Genomic DNA, 25161 nt, shown 5'->3' on the forward strand with positions numbered 1-25161 from the left:
AACTATATTGATTTGGACACATTCGAATTAGTTGCTCCAAGTATCTCACTGACATTTATATCAGAAACCTAGACTAAAATTTTGTCCCAATTTATTCATTTCTTCCGTTTTTCAAATCAAAACACCTAATGCTGAAAGAACACACTCCCTAAACTTTATATTTTATCCCAATTTGTTTATGAAATTCTTTCAGATCACCGAGCTGAGTATCTCAAGCTGTTCCTCTTTCATCCCAGTTCTTTCTTGCTTCACATTTTAGGAAACCTGATAAAGCAACTAATATTTTTGAGAGCAAGTGCTCATAATAAACATCATGGAATGTCAAAAGTCACATGTAATTCAGAACTGAAATGAGCTAAAACTTCACCATGAGGTACATCTCCACCCAGTATGCAAGTCATCATTTCTGAATGAGAACAGATGTGAGTGACCACAAAGCAGGTGCCCTTCCTGGGCTCTCAATTGAGGTCAAGCAGCTATCTAGTGAACATTCAATCCGAGGTATTCCTCTGTTCGCACAAGCGGCAGCATTCTCTGATGAGCATGGCAATTTCAGGCTTCCAGACTGGAAGCTTAGGCACTCATCATTTTCATGGGTTGGCAACTCAAGCAGTCCATCTCCAATGAGAGCATTGCAGGCTCTTTCTATTATGGAATGCAGGTAGTTCCCTTGTGCCTCAATCCGCATCTGAAGATGGCGCTGAACCTGGCCAGTTGGTTGCAAAGAATTGATTAAATACAAAGTAGGAGACAGAGAGAGCATCATTAAGTTGCATTTCAGCATATAATTATGCTCATCACAACAAATGTAGAAATAGTAACTTGGTGCAGGAGGACTGTTGGGAAAATTTGTGAAGTAGAGTGGAATCAAAACAGAAATTTAGATTTTTCAAGCAAAATGCTAGAAGCTTCCTTTAAGATAGTAATTTCCTTATCAAAAGTACAGATGGACTCTTGGAAATTTTATCTCCAAGATATAATGTCCTCACAATCAAGTTTCCAAGGACTGAACTTTCAAGGAACTTGGGGATCAATCACCAAATCAAAGATTAAAAAGAAAACTAAAAATCAATGCTTTTGTATCAAGAAAGGATGATCAAGAGTATCAATTTTCTTATACTTTAGATGCTCACTTCCCTTTTATTTAAAGAGTTTTTTAGGATGGAATAAGCATCTCTTCGTAGTAGGAGAGATCCCATTCGAAATAGCACATTTTGGACCAAATAGAGCCCCTTTTTTTTTAACCAAGAAAAATTGTTTTCTGAAAGTTGTTCGAACAGCTTTAAAATGTTGAATAGAATTTACTCTCGGGAAAATCTCGTTCGAACATATTCAAATCTCGTTCGAACAAATTTACAACAGTCTTTCCTACAACACTATTTTTTCAATAAAACAACCCCATTTAAGCATATTTTATTTTATATTATTTACGACAATACCCTATAATTCCCCACTTATTTTCAAAATAATAATAAAATAAAAACATCAAAAATAGAAATAAATAAAACATTTGAATAATGTACGATGTATCGCCATAGGTGGATGACCTTTGAACCTATGGTTTGAACTCAATTCAAATACTTTGAATGGATAAGAGGATTAGATCTTGATCTCAAATCATTAAAATCAAATGAATTAATACCCACATTGCACACGGTTATTGGTCCTCTTAAGACAGCGCATTATATGCCTTGCGATTATCCTGGCTTAGCGGGTACACTTGGATTTTATCGATATCCCATAGAATGCGGCCCTAACCTTCGTACCCGTAAAGGCAGTCTTATTAAGAGTGTCTACAACCGCTTTGTATTACTCTAGCAATGCTATGAATCCTGTTAAGGACTAAATGTCTATCCTTACGTTGTGGATTAAGGTGTATTAGTTTAGATATAGAACTTTGAATTAAATAGTGGCATCCCCATTATTCTAAAGTAATATGCACTCGAAATATGACCTACATATCAATATTTCTTTTGATAGTTAATGATTACGTCCTTTGAACTCTAAAGAGTAGGCCTTTAATCATACTATTCTTAAATCAGTAATAGTCTCATATCTCTCCAAATTTTATTCAATCTCTCACCAGTAAGTGGTTTGGTGAGTGAATCCGTAAGCATTTGATCCAGAGGTAAATACTCCAAAGTTATTTTACCTTTCTTCACAAGTTTTCTCATATAATTATATCTTTTTGCTATATGCTTGCTCCTACTAGTAAGTTTCTTATTTTTAGAAATATATATTGCAGCTTGATTATCACAATATAAAGTAATTGAAGAGTTAAGCATTTCACAAAAAAGGAATACTTTGTAAAAAATGTCTCAAGCAAATCAATTCTTTACTAGCCTGTGATATAACAATATATTCAGCTTCTATAGAAGATAAAGCAATGCATGATTGTTTCTTAGAAGACCATATAATTAAGCCTCTACCCAAAGTAAATATAAAATCACTAACCGATTTAGAACTAGTCTTATCAGAAGCCCATTTAGTATCACTATAACATTCAAGAACAGAATTATTACATCTATAATGTAAACCATAATGCATTGTATGCTTGAGATATCTCATAACTCTAGTAAGTTCTATCCAATATTGATCACTAGAATTACTAGTAAAACTATATAATTTACCAATAGCTTAAGCCATACCCGGTCTACTATAATTCATAACATGTAACAAACTACCAATAATTTTTGCATGTTCTTCTTGTCTAATTGTCTTAACTTTATTAGGTTTTAGCTTATTATTACTAATTGGTATCACACTTGGTTTACAATTAAAGAAATAAAATTTTCTTAATATTCTCTTAATATAATATGATTGTGTCAAAATATAAGCATTATTTTGTTTAATCACTTTTATGCCCAAAATAATATCTACTTGACCAAGATCTTTCATCTCAAATGATCTAGTAAGAAATTCTTTAGTTTCATTTATACTGACCATGTTAGTACCAAAAATAAGTAAATTATCAATATAGAAAGTAATGATAACCTTATATGTATCAGTTATTTTAATAGAAACACAACTCTTTACTTTATTACTTTTGAAACTAAATTTCTTAATTTCTTGTTTAGATTTCTTATACCATTATATAGGTGCTTGCTTTATATGTATAGGTTATTTTAATAAAAACACAACTCTCTACTTTATTACTTTTGAAACCAAATTTCTTAATTTCTTATACTATTGTCTAGGTGCCTGCTTTAAACCATAAAGAGATTTGTTTAATTTAAAAATGCTGTTTTAACATCCATTTGATGAACTTCTAAATTACATATAGAAGTAATAGCAAACATAATTCTAATAGAAATAATCCTTGTTGCCTATGAAAATATCTCAAAATAATCAAATCCTTCTCTTTGACTATAACCTTTGGCAACTAATCTAGCCTTATATTTTTCAATACTTCTATTTGGATTAAATTTCTTAGTGAATACCCATTTACATCCTATAGGTTTAGTATTAGGAGATAAATTTGTTAACACCCAAGTCTCATTATTCCTAATAGATTCAGTTTCATCATCCATAGCTTTCTTCCCAAGATATGAATTGGGTAAAGACATAGCCTCATAATAATCTTTAAGATTATTTTCAAGTAAAAAGGTAAAGAAATAATTATCTTTACTTTCTTTTTCATTTTCAGATTCACCCTTTCTACCAATTTGGGAATCAATTGAATATGTAATCATATCGGGTCCAAAATCTTTTCCAATTCTATGTCTTTTACTTCTTAATTCAGGTTCTATATGAATGCTATTATTCTTATCACTAGCATTATCATTTAAACTATTTTCTTCCAATCGTCTCAAATCATTAGCCAAGTCCTTCTCTAATTCTAAATAGCTAGCATCTTTAATAGTTAAATGCTCAAAAAAATCTACATGAATAGCTTCAGAAACACTTTTAGAATCAAGATTAAGAAATCTACAAGCTTTCCTATTCTTAGCATACTCTAAGAATATAGATTTTATAGCTTTATTTCCTAGCTTAGGTCTCTTTTGTGAAGGATCCAAGACATAAGCTATACAACCCCAAATCTTAAAATAATTTAGATTTGGTTTTCTATTAAACCATAACCCAAAGGTGTCTTCTCATAATTCTTGTGCAAAATTCTATTACCTATATAGCATGCCATAAACAATACTTCACCCCAAAAACTTTTAGGTAAATGAGAATGTAATTACATAGCACTAACCATTTCTAATAAGGTTCTATTTTTTCTTTCCACAACCCCATCTTAGGGAGGACTATAAAGAGCGGTTAATTATCTAACAATACCATGAGATTCACAAAAAGATATGAAATCATTTGATAAATACTCACCTTCTCTATCTGATCTTACTCTTTTAATATTTAAACCAAGTTGATTTTCAACTTCGGACTTAAAAATCTTAAATTTTTCAAAAGCCTCATCTTTAGTTCTAAGCAAATACATAAATGTAAATTTTGAAAAATCATCTATAAACGTTATAAAATAATGCTTTCCACCTTTAGTGAGATGATCTTTATTGTCACAAATATCAATATGAATCAATTCTAACAAAGTAGTAGATCTAACAACACTCATAAAAGGTTTCTTACATAATTTAGCTTGCACACAACATTCACATTTAAAAGGAATAGAAGAATTATGTTTAGGAACTAAATTATGATGCATCATCCTATACATAATTTTCTTTCCAACATGTCCTAATATATAATACCAAACATCATAATCATTCAAAAAAAATATATAAGAAGAAATAGAAACTTCATTATTCATAGAAAGCAAATACATATTTTCTGTAGTATAGCCTTTCCCACAAAAGATCTATTTTTGCTAATAATTACTTTATAAAAATCAAAGACTATACGGAAGCCATGATCATCTAGTTTCATAACAGAAATAAGATTTTTTCTAAGTCCGAGAATATAGTAGACATCATGAAGTTTAAGAATTTTGCCCAAAGATAGAGGAAGATGAATGATTCCCTTGCTGGCCACAACACTTGTAGAAGAGTTAACCATAAACACCGTCTTTTCATCTTCCATAGTCTCGTAGGTTTTGAAGACACTCCTTGAAGGAGTCATATGGCAAGTGACACCGGAGTCAAGCCACCCACCTTCATCTATATTGATCATTATGAGTTCGGTGATCATAACAATCATGCCATCCTCGACTAACATTGGCCTCCTCTTTGTCTTTTGGTTGTTTGCCCTTGCGGTAGCAGTACTACCTTGCAAAATGCCCAACTTTATCACACACATAGCAAGAACCCTTCTTCTTTCGCTTTTTCTTCTTAAAATCCTTCTTTTTGAACTTAGAAAAATTCTTACCTTTGTTATGATGCTTTCCTTTATTATTTAAATTGGATATTGAAATCTCAATGTTGTGAACATTGTCTTTCTTCCTAATGTTCTTCTCTTGATTTTCAAATATGTCTCTAGAACGAGCTTCACTTTCAATTCGGATGTGTGTTATTAACTCATTAAGAGTTAGGGCCTTCTTCTTATGTTTCAAAATACGTTGGTAATCTTTTCAAGGAGAAAATTTACTAATGGTATTTGAAACTTAGAAGTTCTCAGTGATAGGCTCCCCACTTTCTCCAATCTCACAAGCAAGATTTTGAAGTTCATTTACTTGCTCAAGGACTGGTTTAACATCATCCATCTAGAAATCGACATACTTGTTAATCAAAAAAGAGCGAAATCTGGCATCTTCAATAACATACCACTATTCGAGTGCTCCATATAAAAGTGTTGCTGTTGTGTACTAGGAAATTCATTGAACAACGGATTTGTCATTGAGTTGATAATGGTATAGCGGCAAATGTAGTCATCATCGATCCATTTCTTTTGTTTGTTATCGTATTCTCCTTCTGATGTTCCTTTCAATAGGAAAGAAGTTGTGATCACATAAGCAACTTTCAATATGGTGACTTGGTAGAAGATCTTCAATATTCATCTCTTGTAATTTATTCCATCAAAGCAATCAAGCCTCTTTACTTCTTGTATGGTAGTCTTGAGCATTGAAGACTCCATAATGAGGATGATTACTATCTTAAAATTGTTGCGGAAATTTGTGAAGTAGAATGGAATCAAAACAGAAATTTGGGTTAGTACAGTTTTTCCTGCAACACTATTTTTTCAATAAAACAGCCCTATTTAAGCATATTTTGAGAAAAAAAAATATGGGAAAGATCAATAAGTCCATAAAAGAGAGACATTATGTTGAACATGCATTAAGTTTTCAGAGATGGAGCGTACTTCGAAAAGTCTAATAGTACGTGTGTGAAAGCTTGGACTTTACAGCAAGAAATAATTGAGAATAGGAAATGTTACAACAAAATACAAGAATTTGGACAACCTAGAGAAATATGAGACTTTCATTAGAAATTTATGAACCTAAGATGGAGAATAATTAGCTTGCTAGCAAAGGGAAAAAGTAGAAGATAAAATGTGTTATTGACCTTACAAAAGAATTTTTCCAACAAATTGCTGTTGGACGTGGCTTTAATGTGAAAAAGGGTCTCACTTTGTGTGAGATTAAATTAAATATGATCTTTCCAAAACTCACATATATGGGAATTTCTTAGTTGAGTGAATCTCATCCGTTATACAATATTTCTCATTAATTAGTCCACATCCCTTAAGTTGCTCACTATGAAGCACGAATAAGGATACGCAATACGAGGATATGACAAATTCTTAAAAATAGGATAGGAATACACCATGGATACACTAATGAATAAATAAATAATATATTTTCAATTTGTTGTCAACTAATATATGGTAAAAATAATTACATCCCAAAAATGATAAGATAAAATAAAGAAAGCTTTACAGACTTAGTATGTACATGCCTAAAACTTTTGATTAATATTGTAACAGAAACTGGTTGAAACTCAAAATATTAGTGAAATATTGAAACCTAACTCAACTACTAATTTCTAATCAATTTGGATCTTTAAATGACTTTCAAGTTATGTGTTTAATTCATTATCAAATAAACAAAGTTTTAAAGTATCACGAAAATTGGATAATCATATACACATATAAAGTAAATGTTTTATATCATTTGTTAGCTAAAAAAATGGATTGAATGATCAAGAAATGTATCGGAGCCATGTCCCACCGTATTAGAGTCGTATCCCGCCGTATTGGAGTCGTATCAAAAATATCTGATACTCCTTCAACCATATTCGATATGCATCATGTCGTATCAGATCCAATACGTAACGAATACAGGTAAGGAGAGGTAAACGAAGTATCCATGTTCTGTGTAACATTCAAAAAAAAATTGAAGGTTGCGCGTGAGAGCACTTCTTCCTTTTCCCTTTTGGAGAAGAAAGGAGTGAAATATTTTTTCGACGATTTCGTTGTGGAAAGAACTCGTAAACCTTAGCAACTCTTTCCCTATATAAATCGAGGCTTATTCTCCTTAAGAAGGGGGGAAGGGGAGATCATCTCCTACTTTTTCTTCTTTATCTTTTTGTTTCTACATCCTTACCTAATTGAAGCTCCCATCGTCGGATTTGGACATCGAGGAGTCGCTGGAGTGAGAGAACAACACCAAATGCATGGCAAGTGAGTCCTCCCCTACCCCAAAGATTAAATTAGAGATTTAATATTTACAGGTTGGACTCTAAAAACCTAATTTTAGTGTTCATGGCTTTGTCGAGCGATCCACCAGCCGACCACATCGATTAGATACCAAATTTGTCCAAGAGCCTTACATTGGCAACTTTGTGTTGTGGGTGTAATTTTTTCTTGTTCTAGAAGTCCCAATTGGTGCTCCACCATGGACGACGACCATTGTGGTGAGTCTCTTCCGTTGACTGCTTCAAGCTTTCTTGCTCTACTTCGTGTGGGCTGTCAACCTATTAACCCAAGAAACCCACGCAACTCGCGAACATTCCTCGAAATCGGCCAATCGGTCATACTCTTCACCTTGCTTGGATCGGCTGCTACACCTTCTGTTGAAATGATATGCCCCAAATATTCCACTTTTCTCTCACACCATAAACATTTAGACATCTTGACTTTCAAAGAGTTTTTTTCAAGCAGCTTTAGCACTTCATGTAAATGTTTCAAACATGGTTTCCAATTTCGGTCGATCCCGATCCTAGTCGAAACCAGCTGGTTTGCTGAAACCCAATCCGTTTCGATCGAGATCAGTCGTTTCAGCCGATTCCGACCGAAATAGGTGGGAACAAGTCAGATCCGACCCGGAGGATATCAATAATTGATGTCCCCACCCCCCACCTGCCTCTCTCCCTTTTCTCTCTCTTTTCTTTTTTTCTCTCTCTTTTCTTTCTTTCTCTCTTTCTCACCGGCAACTGAGTAGATCTCCGGTGATCTTGACCTCCGGTGACATTCTTCGACGAAGATTCAACGACCTCGATCTCCGGCGACCTTGGGTAAGTTTTTTTTTTTCAATTTTTAATTTTTTTTCATTGTGCAGCAGGTGCTGCTGCACATCAGCACCTGTAGTAGCACAATCGGTTGTCAATCTTTCCATTATTAATCGGTTGCGTGTTTTTGTGTGGATTAAGGAGAAAGTAGTCCAATTTCTTTCACTATGATGAAGACACAGTTTGACTTAAAATCCTTTTTGCTATTGGCGTCAAATTCGATGCCTCCTCTTATCCGTAGATAGATCACCATTCAACTAGAGTGTTATAAGATATAGCTGTAGCAATTTTAGCAGTACTAAATTGCCTAACTCTCAATCTATATCTCTCCATTTGAAATTAGAGATATATTATTAGCTTATTGCATACTGATTATATTAAAAGTTAAAACTTGAAACAAATAATAATAAAATTATTTAATTGAATCATAACTCATTTTTTTATCGCAAAGGATTTGTTTATGAATATCGAGCTCAAGCTTGCTGATTACCTTCCTAACCCCCAACAAGACTTCACTATCATTATTGATATTTTTAAAGAATTGAAATCTTGGATTAAGAAAATACCCTGTAGAAATTTAAAATTTGTAAGCATTCAAATTTTTAAATATTCATAAATAAAAGTAAATTAGTAAATTAAAACTTAAAACTTAAAAGCATGCCTACGAACAGCGTGTATATCTCTATGTAGTTGTTTGTTCCATCTAGAATCAATCATCTTCCACCACTTCTTATAACTTTGACCCATATTTTTTTTTATTAATTGTTTTGCTATGTCCATTACCTCATATAAGAAACCCATCTCAGACTTGTCATCACTGTCTACAAGTCTTAATATTTTGACAAGAGACTCAAATACTGCAGTGGCAATTATAATATTATCAAAAATGCATTTCCAAGAGCTATATTTTTCAAAGTTTCACTTAAAGATTTATCTTTAGAATTTCATATTCTTAATTTTTATAAACCATTCCTGTGATGTAAACATCCGCATAATATTATCCTTGTAACGCATGATGCTCTCCAAGGCTAAATAATGAGTAGCAAATCTAGTGATCCCGGGTCTGATGATCTCCTTACCACCAGTCATCTACCTGAGTAAATTAAGAACCCAACCATGGTTATATACAAAATTCGTTAACCTCTAACTTTCACGTATGACCATATCAATTTCAGGCTCTTTTGTAATATCCTCTAACATTAGATTAATACAATGTGCAGCACATGGCGTCCAATATATGATGTCTTTTTATTATTAGTAAATTTCCAACAGCTTTATAATTTGCCCCATTATCAGTAACCACTAGGACTACTATTTTTTCACCGATTTCTTATACCACCTCACCCATCAACTGACAAATATAATCTGCATTTTTGAAATGAACAGTAGCATCCATAGACTTCAAAAATATTATCCCCATACCAGAGTACACCAAAAAATTAATTATATTTCTTCTGTTTTGTATACCCCACCCATAAACAACAAAAAAATAGCTTGACTTGTTCTTCTTCCTCTACCTCTTGCAGTTAGTTGCGAGAGGTGGGAGTGAAGTGCGCCGGAGTAGAGTTGTTCCCTTCTCCGCCTTGTCTCTATTTAAACTCCAACACCCCTCCTCCCTCTGGCTTTTCTACTCTTTGCAATCTCTCTCTCTCTTTTCCACCCCTTTCTCTCTTTTCAATACGATTCGGACTTCACCGATGTCGTCTCGAGTATGGATACACTCTAGAGATGTCTTTGTTTTTTGTTTTAGTGTTTAATTCTAAAAAAGTAAGTTTTCTATATGTCGTGTTTAAACGCGGGTGGAGTGCGTTCGAATGCCTGCATCAGGTTCGCACATTCAGAGAGTGAATTGTGCGTTCGAACGCTGCGTTCGAACATGCTTGCAAACGCCTACATCGCGTTCGCAAACCCAGAGAAGTGAGAAATAAGAGTGTTCGAATGCGATTAGGCGCGTTCGAAAGCGGTTGGCGAAAATGTATTGTTTAGGATTATTTTTGAATTGTTTGGTTAGCCTCTAAAGGTGTGGATGGCAACCATGGAGTTATTATTGATGAATTGAGTATTGTACCTTATCTCCTTTGTCTTCTCTCCCATTCTCTCGATCCCTGACGACACCGCTTCTAACCTTCCTCGACCGGCCAATCACCCTAGTCCCTTAGGGGCGGCTCACTTTTCCCCCTTCTTCCAATCTATCCAATACTTGCCCTAACCCTTCCACCACCACTTATTCACCGGTGCCACCCCATTAACGTCGGTCCACCAGCATCCACCATCATCTAGGATCTCGTGCCTCCATCCACGGATCTTAAGACAGACCTCCTAACGTTCGTCCACTAATCGAACGATATCTCGAGATCCCTACATCCGATTCGCCTGAAACTTGATTTGTTGGAAAGCTCTTTTCCGGGCTACAACATATCAAAATCTCAAGTCAATCCGACGGCGACATCTTTTCGGATCTATTTTCAAAGTTCCGTGTCAGATCCTGTCCAGATCTGAAAATCGGAATAGATCGAGCCTTGGCCTAAAATGAGAGATTGTATCAAGCTAGTATCAGAGCCACCGTTCCTCGGACATACGCTTCCTATGACAACAATCAGAGCCATGGCTGCACGGCAAGCTGAGAAAGAAGAGATTCTCCCAATAGAGGGGGAAACGGTCGCGGGGACTTCCACCAGCGGAACTGTCCGATCAAATCGGAATACGGAAGAACCTAGTGTTCAAGCCGTGTTAGGATCTCTTTCCGAACAAATCGTTATCAACAACCAGATGATGATGGAGATGATGCGGAAATTACGGGCGACAAGGGAAGCCATGGTAAACGGGAATGCACCATCGACCCCACGACGCGAGTCCACTCCCATGAACCCGCCGCCGCCGGTCCAAAATTTGCAACCACAAGAGCCGCTGCTGCCACCACCTTATGGGCAGAGACTAGCAATAATGGTTCCACTAGGCCCAATTGCAGGTGAGCCCATCCGACGAGCGAACCACTATGGAGATCACCTTAGATATCTAGATCTGTTGATGGGGTAATACGAACCGGAATCACGGCGAGCTAATCAAAATCGAAGGAGAGATCATCAACCATTCATGATACACCCTCCTATGGTTAGACAAGCACTTGGACATGATTCGGATTGAGACAACGGCATCCGTGGGCAAATCGTGCGTCTCGAATTCTCCAAGTTCAAAGGTGGCGATCCGATCGATTGGTTGTATAGGGCGGAGTAATTCTTCGCATACCAGGACACAGCGGAAGAATACAAGGTGACGCTTGCGAGCTTCCACCTTGAAGATGCGACGCTTCATTGGTTTCGAGCAGCCAATGCCAATGAGGCTATCGAAATTTGGGCTGAATTTTGTGCCAATATCATGAGGCAATTTGGAGTATCGGGGGTATGAAGACTTCGATGCTCTTCTCTCGAAGACGGTACAAAAGACCATGGTTAGGGCATACCAAGAAAAGTTTGAGAGAATAAGTAATCAATGCCAAGCCTCATGGATGGATCAGCAACTTCGCGGCACCTTCATCTCCGGGCTACAGGGAAACATACAAGCCGACGTGAGGGCTTTAAGGCCTAGAACTTTAAAGGAGGCCTTCGAAGATGCGGTGCTCATGGAAGATAAAACATCGAGCTATGAAGTTACATCTGAAACAGAACTGGTCGAGCCAAGAAAACCGCAATTAAGCTCAACCAACCATAGCGGCAGGAAATGTTACCAGAGTACCAAGAACCGTTGCTGCAATGGTGCCTCCTCAAGCGCTCCTAAAGCCATCCCAAAATGTGAAGTACGTACCTAGAGGTCCAAGATGAGCACTCACACCTGCTCAAGTGGAGGAACGAAAAGCCAAAGGCCTATGCTTTCGTTGTGATGAGAAGTTTATACCCGGGCATCGCTGCGCTAAACCGATGGGATCGGTGATGCTAATAGATGGATTGGAGGATGTGGAGAATGAGTTTGCAGCTGAAGATGAAGGTGTGGCTGGACATCAAGGAGGAGTAGCTGAGGAGCAACCCGTGGAGAACATGATAGCCAAAATCTCCCTCCATGCCTATTCAGGGACAGCCGCGCCAAAGACTTTACGGATGAACGGTGTAGTAAAAAAAACTATAGTGAGAATTTTGATCAACACCGGATCCACCCACAACTTCATTGACAAGAGGCTCCATAGAAAGATTGGGCTCGAGTTGAAACCCACGGAAGGGTTCGATGTGACGATTGGAGATAGCACCACATTACGAGCGGATTTTATTTGTGGAGGAGTGGAATTGAAGATATAAGGCCAAACTTTCACATTGGATTTTTATCCGTTGGCCTTGCGAGGTGCCGACATTGTCTTGGGGACCCAATGGCTTCAAAACTTAGAGCCCGTAACATTTGATTTTTCAAACCTCACACTGACATTTCGAAAGAATGATCAAAGGGTGCTGCTGGATGAAAATCAACCGCGGTAAGGGCCGACATTGCAACCACTTTTGGGCCTTCCTTATGCAGGGGACTGAGCTCTACTATTGCAAATGGTTGTTGTTGAACCAAAACATCCACCACCAAAGGAAATAGCCGCTGACATGTAAGAGCTGCTGTAGGAATTCAAGGATCTCTTCGAGGAACCTCGAGGACTGCCATCGACCCGTCGGCACGACCATCGCATCCAGATCATTCCAGGGGCTGAACCAGCAAATATCCGACCCTATCGGTACCCTCATTGCACTCCTCATCTGTCTCTCCTCCTCATCCTCCTCATTTTGCTCACTGCTATCATCATCAATGTGTACAGGATTATACATCAATTCTTCACGAACCATTGATTTTCTTTATTGTGTAGATTGTTTATCTTTCCTTTTGTCAATTAATGAGCCAACATCTACTTTCTAACTTCCAAGAACACTTGAATGCAAGCTACTACATTTCCTTGTCTTCCAGCTAAATGTTCTTTCAAATGGCTAACACCACCACTTATTTTCTTTCCACATCAGTTGCATTTAACACGTCTTTTATCTTGCCCAATAGTGCTGCAATGTTGCCACCCAATGTCGGTATCATATGACTTCTCTTTTGGAGCCATTAATATTTTAACTTTGCAACTAAGAAATATAAACAAAAATCAAAATAAAATATAAAATAATTTAAAATTTATGAGACATAACTGCATAAGCAGCATCAGCTGTAGCAGCACCAGCTGTAGCAGCAGCAGCACCTACTACAGGTGCAACTACTGCACAATGAAAAATAAATAAAAATTGAAAAAAAAACTTACCTAAGGTTGCCAGAGATTGAGATCGTTGAATCTTTGTTGAAGAACGTTGTCGGAGGTCGAGGTCACCGGAGATCTACTCAATCGCCAGTGAGAAAGAGACCCGTGAGAAAGAGAGAAAGAAAGAAAAGAGAGAAAAAAAGAAAAGAAAGAAAAGAAAGAAAAGAAAGAGAAAGAGAAAAAGGAGAGAGAGGCAGATGGGGGGGGGGGGGGGGGGAGGGGTGTGGGGACATCAATTATTGATGTCCCCAGGGTCAGATCCGACCCGTTCCCACCCGTTTTGGTCGGGATCGGCCGAAACGGATCGGGTGAAACCCCAACCGAAACCAGCAAACCGGTTGGTTTCAACTGGGATCATCGATTTCGGCCGATCCCACTCAGGATCTGCCGAAACTGGAAACCATGACTCTACCACAACATCCAAGCAACAATAAAGACAACTAATGCATGTTACTGCAGAAGTCTTCAATATGACCAAGGTAATGAAGTAGAATCTATAGAAGCTTAGACCAGCTTAGAAGCCACTATGGACAACTATGGTTGCGAAGGGCATCACTTGACCACTCACTGCTAGGACAGACAAGCGGGATTTGGTTTTGCAGTATGCGGTTAGACTAGTCACATGTAAGTGAGTTCAACCAACCACAAATAGGTTAGTTTGACAGCCCGAGTCTCTAGTAAGCTCTCACTTTGAGGACGATGTGGAAAGAAGCATGGTGGATTGATACGATGCAAATCAGAATTAAGTCAAAGTCAGAATTAGTCTAAGTCCCCAAATTGTATGAAATTACAATCTATGGAGATCTAGAAAATAATCATTAGATATTCATGCAACATATAAAAATTATGAAACTAGATCAATTAGATCGGTGAAATCATTCTACAATTTTCGTATTCAGATATTCTTTTGATCCGGATTCTATTTGGGGTGGAATGAAGTTAAAATTTGAAGGAGAGTTAAAAGGACATATTAGATAGGTTTACTCATTTGTTTCTTTTTCGATTTAGGATTCTTTTGTTTTAGTATCTATAGATGGGGCATTATGACTTGTGGTCTTAGGCATGCTCATTGAATAAATTTATCTTCTTCAATCTCTCTATCTCTCCTCTCTAGCTTTCTCTCTATCATCTAGAAAGTATTTCTTTACCTAGCAACCTTTCACCTTCATTGCGATGGTACTATTTCTCGCTATGCACAACCCTACTAGAGCTATTACCCATGTTCACCATCATCTACATCGCTATAATCCATCTACCATCTACCACATATAAACCTAGATCAACCTATCGCTTAGCTATGCTCTGCCACAACTTTTTCTTCAGTTCAAACACCAGTCCACGACACCCGACAATTTCAGGAAGTCCTTTATAAAGTTTTACTAGCAACAGATCACTAAATCCCTACTAGCCAGCCTACATTAGTGTTCATCGCTTCCAGAAGCCCATCAGCAACATTAGCCCAGTGTGCAACCACTAGCTTCAGTGCACACCACTTCCAGAATGATAGTAAGGGGCTTATTTGTTGTCTAGAGCTGATTTCTTTGCAATCCTTAGTTGGGTTGTACCAATTTGGTATTAGATCTCGAGTACCCCCAAGTCGGTCCGTATCAAAAACCTCGTAGGTTTATTAATGTAAGGAATCTAGTGAATGTGCATCCTCGAGGCATGCAGTGTTCCTTGTCCATGAAATGAAGTTATGACTTATGAATTTCTCAAGCCAACCTAACTATAATATTTCCCTAAATTTTGTTATGCGTACTTGAATGTAGAGCATCTTCAGACCAAACAGTCATGCACAAATAAGAAGAGATGATAATGAATGAATCACTTTTTCAATTTGGCAAAACCAAAAGGATTAAGGCATTTATGAACCAAAGTGGAGAAACAGACCTCCAGTTGTTCGTGCAGCCTTCGCTGAAGTTCCATTTGTATCCTCATTGCCTCATTACATCCACTGTATCAAAGTATAAAACCTGCAGAGTAAGACGTGCCAGAGAGTCATAGAACAAGTTGTAAGCCTCACTTACTCATTCAAATCTTGAGCGATTGGTTTTGATGCTGATGATGATAGTCCACTTCCCTGAATTTCTGCAATACCAGTGGCTGCATTGTTAAAGATAATTTCAGCATTAGTATCTGAACCATTTATTATCAACTTTGAAAGATTCCCAATTTCCCATGCTAGTGTTGAGAAAAAGATTTCTGTTGATCGCATACAAATACATAAAAACCAAACTGCGTGTGGGATCTATGTAATTATTTCCATGAAATCTTCCTAGATGGTACTCATTTGTTCTATATGCTTAACAAACCATCATTACAGATGATACATAATAAGAATATCATGATTTGATTTAGTATGCTACATGGTTCCTTTCAGTTTGTCAATAGTAAAATATAAGAAATTTTTACAAATCACACCCTACATTTTGCCTATTTTGTAATTCGCATCTCGTCTTTAGGAATTTTATAACGCGACCCCTCATTTTTTCTATAATGTTCATTTAACACTCTAACATTATTTTAGCTAACTGACATTTTATATAGTTTATGTGACTCTAGTTCAAAGGTTACTAAAATACCCTTAAAAGTTCCTACCTAACCTAAATCCCCATAAAATCTTTCTTCCTCAAACAAACCCTAACTCCACAAAATCTAAATCCTCTTATCTATAACTAATCCCTACCTCACAAAATTATATCAAAACCCACAACCTACAAGAATCTCCTAAAATTCCTACCACGTACAAGCCTTAGAGGCTTCCCCCAACTTTATCTATTTTTTTCTATCTCTCCAGCTCCAACCCTTTTTTTTTCTCTATCTTTTCCCAAATTTTCTTCATCTCCCTCCCCATCTTTGAAGTCGCAAGCAATAAAATCGGCTTGACGTTTGGGGAGCTCTAAAATCTCTATGGCTTGGAGTTTGGAAGTTCTAAGATTGGCTTGGCATTTAGATGATGTTCTCCATGGTTTGAGAAAAAGCAACAAATATGGATGTTCAAGTTATGAATAAAATTAAAGATAAATACAAAGGTAATTTAGGAATATTATAAATTACATAATGGATTATAACAGAATATTCTCTTTCTAATATCATTCAGTTTGATTATGGTTAGATTAAGTTAACTCAAAGTGTTAAATGAATATTATAGGGAAAATGAGAGGTCATGTTATAAAATCCCCAAAGACGTGCGAATCATAAAATAGGCAAAATGTAGAGTGTGATTTATAAAAATCCCAAAATATAAAGATAAAAATTACCATTCTCTATTAGCCAACATCTTAAGCTCATGGAACTTCTTTAACATATTAGAAAGAAGAGAAAGAGAGAAATCTGACAATCTAGATAACTGTAAGGCTGATGTCATGTTGCTAGTAACAGTTTTAATAGCTTAAACTCATGACCTAATCTAGTATGCTACATGGTTTCTTTCAATTTGTCAATGTTAAAATATAAAAGATAAAAACTACCGTTCCCTAATTGCTTAAGCTTTTGGAGTACTTAGTGAGTTAACAGACAACATCTTGAGCTTATGGAACTTCTTTAATGTACTAGAAGGAAGAGAAAGAGAGAAAGCTGACAATCTAGACAATTGTAAGGCTGATGCTGTGGCTAGTGGCTGATTTACTTGCTTAAAATCTTTTCTCTAGATGGAAACTTCTTTACGATTATCGTGGCACATAGTGAAATGTTAACAATTTGCTATTGAGAACTTTCGTAGGAGAAACTTAGAAAGGTTCTCAACTTGTCCATGCAAATTTCTCTACTTGTTACTATTTGTGTCTCTGTATTTACCTTCTGTGATTATGGAATAAATGTCCTTTTTCATTCTTGTAAGTATTTGAATTGCAAGGCCTAATTGCCTATACGTAACCTGACAAAGTATGCAATATGAGTCATAGCTGAATGTTTGAAAGAACATGATAGGTTCTACGGTACCAAACTGATAATTTCTAATACCAAATTGATGGGTTAAGGTACCAAAAGATAGGCTACGGAACGATTCCTTCAAGATCTGGATTTATTACAGGAATCTGTCTGCGCAACCGTGAAAAAATATTCATCAAATATTCCTGTAGTAAGAAAATTATGAAACTAAGTGGATTAGATTCGTAACTCCCTGATCTACAATTTCCGTATTTACGCTTTTAGCAGATTCAAACTACAACTATGACGAAAACACGAAAGAATGTGGATGATAGTGGTGGTGATGGGTGGAGTGAATGTTAGGATTATAGATGATAATAGAGATGAAGGTAGATGGTGGATGATGGATGGTGGATGTGGTTAAGGGATGTAGACGAAGGAGAAGAAGTGGTCGAGATCCCAAAGAAAATGGAGGACTCGACAGACGAGGGAGTTTAGAAGTTAGGAGAGACCTTGCCAACGGTTAAGGTAGAAGGTTGGTGAAGAGGGAGGAGGAAGAGAGAATAGAGAAAAGATAGAAGGCAAAAAATCAATAATCCAATAGCATAATAAATTTGACTGCCATCCACATCATTATAGAGGCTAGCCAACAAGCCCTAATAATAATAACTAACCCTAATCCTAATGCAATCCCGCCGATTGCGTTCGAACGCGTCCGATCGCATTCGAATGCACAAAAGACGTTCTCTGTATTTGCGAACGCGATACAGACATTCAAACGCGGCGTTCGAACGAGCCCGACCATGTTCGAACGCGCATTCGCGTTCTTTGTATTTGCAAACCTAATGCATGCGTTCGCAAAGGCGTTCGCAAAGGCGTTCGAACGCGACCTACAGAAATTTTATTTTAATAAAAATAAACTAATACAGTAAGAAAAGATCCTAACTAAATGTATCAAAACATGTTAGCCTGAATGTTTAAGAGAATTATATATCATCATATTGTACATTTTTGGCCATTGGAACATTACTTCCATTACTATGTTAAATACTACCCACGGAAATTCATGGTTGAAACTATTCAATAAAAGTTAAAACAGCAGTAATGCAACAGGAAAGAAAAAAAAATTAAATAGCAATGGATAATGATAACTCCAGATCAAAATAGAATATTCCTATTTGAAGGTACTATACATTTCAATGCCAGATATATGGAACAACATATTTCAAAATTTCAAGTATAATCTTTCAGAAAGAAAGAATTATAAATCCAGATATATGCGATCATTCTGAAAGAGAAAAATTTAAGTCCAGTTATATGTAACTACCTAATCCTCTGAATCAACTAACGCAATTCTGCAACCATAATTCTGTTCAAATGTGTCAAATTATCATCAGGACTACCATAGTAGCTCCTTCATCCCAATATTAATATAAGGCTTATCCATCCTAGCATATCTAGGCCAGAAAATCAAAATACAGTCATGTCAGCTAGGTCACCTGCAGATGGTAACCCAAACACAAGCAGAACATGCAACCTATCAGTGTGTTAAAGAATAGGGGCGAACATATTAAGTAGACATACAATTATCAGGGAAGAGACAAAGAGATTGGTACCTTCTTTACAGTTCTCTGGAGATTCTTTGCTTGATTGCTTGCCCAATCTGTATTTCTGCAAGAAAATTCAAGAAGCATGCTTGGCAAAGTGTAAGATTATCTACAGATAAGTTGACTGATTTCAGTGACCATCTACTCTATAGCCCCTTATCATATATAAATGTTAAAAGAATATAGACATAGATATGTCTATTTAAAACAAAGGTTTCGAAACTCGGTATGGGGATCAGGATCAGTTGTTAGAAAAAAATGATACGTATCTGGTACGTTCATGTTAAGAACATACCGGGATTCAATTAATCTTAATATTAATTCTGAAAATTATGGGTGGTTGGGTTAGGATAAGGCATAGTATATGATTTCGATAGCAGAATTAGGTGTGTGAATAGACTAAATCGATGAGAAGAAAGAGAAGGATGCACTAGTGCTGGTGATTTGGGCAAAGAATATTGTTTGATAGACGATAACCCTAGGTAAAAGTTACGTAGTAAACTAGGGCAGATTATGAAGATAACTTATAGGTGTTGATAACTTGGTAAAATAGAAATAAGGAGGAGGGAGAAGTTGGATTCGAGGAGGAATGAAGCAATGGCGTCTATAAATCAAAGCTAAATTGGCCAAAACTTAAAGTTAGTCAAATGAGAGAGAAAGAGAGCGAGAGAGATAAAGATAGAGACCAATATTCTCAAATAATGAATAAATAAACAAAAAGGGTTGCCTCAACACCTATTTATAGGCTAACCCACGTCCTAAAACTAATAAAGAGTCCTAATACAAGAAAAACACGTAAATATATCAAGTATGAAAGGAATCATCGTCGGGCATTCGAACGGGGCCAGGAATGTTCGAACGCCTAAAAGGGCTTTCTACTCTCAGGATAGGGCGTTCGCACGCCTAGAAAACACCTTTCCAAGCATTCGAACACCTAGACCTAAGGGTGGTCTTTTGGGCTGAGTTAATTCATATCAGTATTGGCTGCTCGTATCGGATCTGATTATTTTTAATTACGTAATTCTAAATATTGTTTAAACATGCAAAAAAAATTCTAAAAAATTAGAAAAAAATAACAAAAAAATAAGAAAATAAAAATTAGTCACATATGAAACCTATACACTAAAGAAAATGCTCACTCAAAAACTATGATGAATTCCGACTTGAATTTAACAAATTTTTATATTCGTAAATTACTAAATAGTGATTATTCGGTAGTAGTAAGAAAAAGATAAGTTAAACAATAGATGAATGAGAGAGAGAAGAGAAATGTGAAAAAAAAATACTCGCCCGAGTTTACTAGAGTGCGGAATAGCTAAAGGAGTTCACCAGATGAGCTTAGTGAAGTGCGAGGGGTATGAGGAGAATGTGTGAAAGATATAGAGTAAAAACTAAAAACTTAAAAAGATGAACGAGAAAATTTCCTAGGTGACTCTAACTTCTCTCAACGGTTAGAGGAAAAGACAGAGTGTGTTAATCACAGGGTGATACCCTCTGATGACCCTAACCGGATCAGCTATGAAAAAAAATTCTCGAGCGTCATCTCGAGGTGACTTCTAGTTGATGTGGATCCACAGGGTTTAGACCCATTGAGACATATGATAGTATAAATATCAAAAAGATATTAATATGTTAAAAACGTGCAAGGTTACAAGTTGTGACATTTCTCTATTGTTATCATTGTTATTATGTAGAGAGCATGCCTATTGCATATTATGATGAATATTGTTGCTTTTAGTTTAATTTATTCAGCATTAATATGTTTTAAAATTTATTTGGTTCGAGTGGATTCCACTCACTGAACTATAATTGTTGGCTCACGAGTTCTATTGTTTTTGTATTTGTTTATTTATTTCAGGTAATAGTCAGCGGGGCGACTGAGCGTGATGTACTCGGATTCCACCTCCACTTAGGATTCACCTATTTACCTTTCCGCTCTTTTAGATTTTGTGCCTTAGATTAGAAGATTTTATTTTATTTTATTTTATTTTAGTTTAGAGACTCAAAAACATTAACATTGTTTTTATTTTAATTACATTTAGTAATAAAATTTTAATAAAGCACATTCTCATTTTATTTATTTATCTTGTCATCGTATACGTAGAGAGTATTATTAAGGCTTCGTGCATCTCAAGCATATTGAGATGCATGGCCGGTCATGATTCCTATTTTGGGTCGTGACAACAGCTAAGGACATTAATTATATATTAGATATATTTTATATTCAAACTAAATCTTAAAAATATTTAGTTTTGGTCAAGTTTCAGTCAGTATGACCTAAATGGATTGGCCGGTCTCAAATCAAAACCAGTCACTAGACACCAATCCCGATCTAGATCCGCCGACCCGAGTCGGGATCAGCTGATTCGGAATCCATGGTTAAAAATATGCATCTCTTTTTTTTTCCATTTTTGAAACATCATATATCATACTAGCCGTGCCATCCAAGATAATGACAAGCTATATATATATATATATATTTGGCCTCATTCTTTTGGATACAAGAGGCAGCTAACCTAAAACTGAAGTTTGTGAAAGGCACTGTGAACCTCATGCCCTCTTCTCCTGCTGGTTGAGGAACTGACCTGAAGATGACTTTTCAGGTGATACAATGTAAGGCCCTTAATTCCCATAGCTTTCATGATGGTCTTTGGTGTTGCTTCTGCAAACAAAGCCCCTTGTAAATAACTAATTTGGCAGTTAGGATCAGATAAAGAGGCACAGAAGTGTAGAACATTAGAACTACAATCTGTCTTCTTTTATACTAGCAAGATTAGAATTCAATAAGATTTAGAAACCATGAGATGAATGTATGCAAAATAATTAGATCCACAGTTCAGTTCAATTCAGTTATCATGTCAATAAGAAAAAAGGCAGGCAAATAAATCAGAAATGGTTCCTCTAGAAAATATAGTATATGCAGCAAAATAAAATTTTGAGTATGACACTTGAACTGAAGCAAATCTTATACATTTGCAGACTTCTAGTTGAACTGATCAATTAAGATCTAAAACTTGAGACTAAAATTTTGACCAACTATTACGTGCACCTGCGTGATTAAACAAAGCTGAGTCCTACATACCTCAACATTGTAGTCCCACAAACGGGATTGTCATGTCGTGACTCAGGCACATGATGAGTAAAAGATAGATTTTAGCAGTTGAAAAAGATGAAGATTATGCTTAGGTTTTATCAATCCATGACAGAAGTTACGGGTTTGATTCTCCTTACAGGCATTGGTGTTGATATTAGTCGACCTTCCATCATAGCACTATATGCGCATGATTTGGGCATGTTTTGGCTTGTCCAATTGTCCAACATAAATATTGGGAAGGGTCAGCCCTTATATCTAGCCTATATAATCTATGCCTCGTGACCGATCAAAAAAGAAGAGATGAAGATTAATTTTATACCCAAGAGGGAGAAATGAAATTGAATGATGAAATTTTAGAATAGAGTGAGATGACCAAAAAAGGATAAAATGATAGATGATGCCTAGTAGTCTGCTAATTTGTTGAACAAGCTTAACTTTAAATTGGAATGCAGCATTCCCATTAGTTGGGTTGGTAGAATGGCCATGAAATGGTTGTGGTAAAGAAGAGTAGAAAATTTCAGCTTTCTATAAAGAGGTAATATGAGGCAGAAGTAATTTGCATGTCGTTTCAATGTTGGCATAACATATCTTGTTTGTTCAGCAATACATATATTGGCAAAGAAGCACAACACGATGGTCAGCCTATATGTACAGTTTCCACTTTTCAGGATAACAGGAAGAAACTTTTCTGGAACACGGCCACCTTATAGAAGGGTTTTTGCTTCGCATGTTTACCTTTGCATCTTATAAAAGAGTATATCTCCAACTATTTAATATTCCAAAGAAGCTCATAAGGCTTTAGCCCAAAGACCTTGATGCCAAAGCCTCTCTTCAATCTTCATAATGAGTATGCATGCATTATAATTTACTTGACACCAACAAGATGTTAATAAAAAAGATGTAAAACTAGTATAAGCAACTTAGTCACTTTTGCATGTCTGACAATACTAAGTACCACTAGGAGAACAGCAGGTTGGGATTAAACTGTGCTTAGGTAAATTTATTCTGCAATCACTTAACAGTGGAAACAAGCAAAAGCTGAATTGAAGAAACTAGAAGAACAAACAAACATAGAGAATCTAGAAAGCATCTCAAAGTCCACTTTTGAAGAAAATAATAAACCAATCCATTAACCAAATTGCAATACAAACTGTAACCTTTATGACTGTAGAAAAAGTTATTCATTTGACCCCGATTAACTAATCAAGCAAAATGGAACAAACATAAAAACCTGGAAATAACTCTAAATGCATTGTCAAAATAACTTATAAAAGCTGGCATAGTGGCATTGCGAGTAATATATACCAAACGAAAGGAAATTTAAAAAAAAAAAAAAAGTGAAGCTAAAAACAAGATGTTAAAAAGGGATTGTCTCACTGTCCGGGCCACCGAGCTGCGCGACGGCGTCGACGAAGCGGTCATGGAGCTCAGCCGTCCATCGGAGGCGGGGCTTGGGGTCACTCGTGAAGAGATGGCACGGGTGCCCAGGGAGGCTGGTCCCCTCAAGCAACCCATGGAATTCCCCTCCATTTGAATACATTGTTCTCCTTTCCTTTGAACGTTACATGGGTCCTGAAAAGCTGCAAACCGGAGAAATGTATGAATAAGAAGGGAAGAACATATGAAGTTGGTTTAGTTTGGGGGGTTTGGTATTCGGTGAAGTGCAGTGAGGACTTGGGCTGGCATTAGGAAAATAATTGTACTCTGCTTTTGTTGCCTTGTTGCAGCGTAGAAGGTAAGAGTGTAGTTTTATTTTGGGCGTTGAGAGACGGGCTGGAACTATCCGTGAGAGGATTCTTCTGTTCATTTTTGTTGGAGGTAGGGAAGCGTGACAGGTGAGAGACGTAAGAGCCAAGGGAAGACGACAAAGAGGAGCAGGATAAAGAAATTTGTCTTACACTAGGAGCTTCTTATTCTTCCTAATAAAGAAATAGATAAATTACCGGGCTTCTTGTTTATTCTGTTCGCAAATGGGTGGTGTCCTGTCAAACATTGAGTTCAAATCATCTCATCCTGTCGAATATTAAGGCCTCTTCACATATGGAATAAGATTAAAATAATAATAGTAATTGCTATCTATTTTTACTAAAATAAAAGATTTATTTTATAAATAATTATTAATTTATTTAGAAATAAGAGTATAATAATTATGTTTGATTTGATATAAAATGAATGTAAAGAAAAAAGTTACTAAAATATTATTCGATTTTATGTAATGCATGCATATAAATTTTATTATCTTTGTATATGTATGCAATGTATAGGGGGCGCTAGTAGGTGTGCAATACTATTCTAATCATCTACATGTGCAATGGTAGCTAATAGGTACTGTTTTACACGTAGCCATGTAATGTTGTAGCAGTCACTACTAAGTGTATAATGGCTTAAAAGCAACCAATAGATGTGTAATGCATGCTAGGCAAGCAGTAGCAATGCATTGTAGGGTGCTTTCTTTTTCTTTTTCTTTTTTGATAAAAGAGCTTGTATTAGCTATGAATTACTCCATTATTAGCTAAGTTGGCGGTAGAGTCAGCGGACACACTTTCCTTCGCGTGCAACCCAGTCTACAGTCATGTTACATTCCCTTGTCATATTCCTCACTCTCCAAGGAGTATCTAATTTTTCATTGATGATCTTGAAGGCCTCCAACGAGTCAATTTCTAGAATAATATTAGGCCCCCTCGGAACCAATCAGAGGCCTAACCAGATCACCCAACATTCCGCTAGAAGTGCCGATTTATTGGGACATGGCTCCCAAGCAATTGCACTAGCTCTACCTTGGTCATCTCAGATCACCACACTAGCCCCACCTTGGCATTCTTGTAATGCTCCCGCTCGGCATGGGGATATGCACACCCATGCCCACGCACCCACACAGCACACGCGGCGCACGCGACAATTAGGCAGGGCCCGTCATGCACAGATACACTGTTGTGC

At 36.5% G+C, this 25161-nt stretch overlaps 1 protein-coding gene across 3 annotated transcripts; it reads right to left on the reverse strand.

Annotated features, from left to right (window-relative positions):
- Positions 1-23989, reverse strand: LOC140758120 (protein PHR1-LIKE 2). 3 transcript variants are annotated; one of them, XM_073094159.1, is made up of 7 exons: positions 23602-23989; positions 21716-21792; positions 19140-19194; positions 15684-15759; positions 15547-15610; positions 368-706; positions 3-264 (listed from the first exon to the last, which is right to left on the reverse strand). In XM_073094159.1, the coding sequence occupies exons 1-6, from the start codon at positions 23762-23764 to the stop codon at positions 401-403; spliced, it is 741 nt and encodes a 246-aa protein (XP_072950260.1). In that variant the 5' UTR covers positions 23765-23989; the 3' UTR covers positions 3-264; positions 368-400. The 3 variants fall into 3 exon arrangements, with proteins under 3 accessions (XP_072950261.1, XP_072950260.1, XP_072950259.1); XM_073094160.1 differs by having other exon boundaries at positions 1-706; positions 15684-15744; XM_073094158.1 differs by having other exon boundaries at positions 4-706.
- Positions 23990-25161: the final 1172 nt, after the last annotated feature.

Source organism: Typha angustifolia, chromosome 3 (assembly GCF_048772165.1).
Source record: "Typha angustifolia cultivar Huaian chromosome 3, ASM4877216v1, whole genome shotgun sequence".
Lineage (NCBI taxonomy): Eukaryota > Viridiplantae > Streptophyta > Magnoliopsida > Poales > Typhaceae > Typha > Typha angustifolia.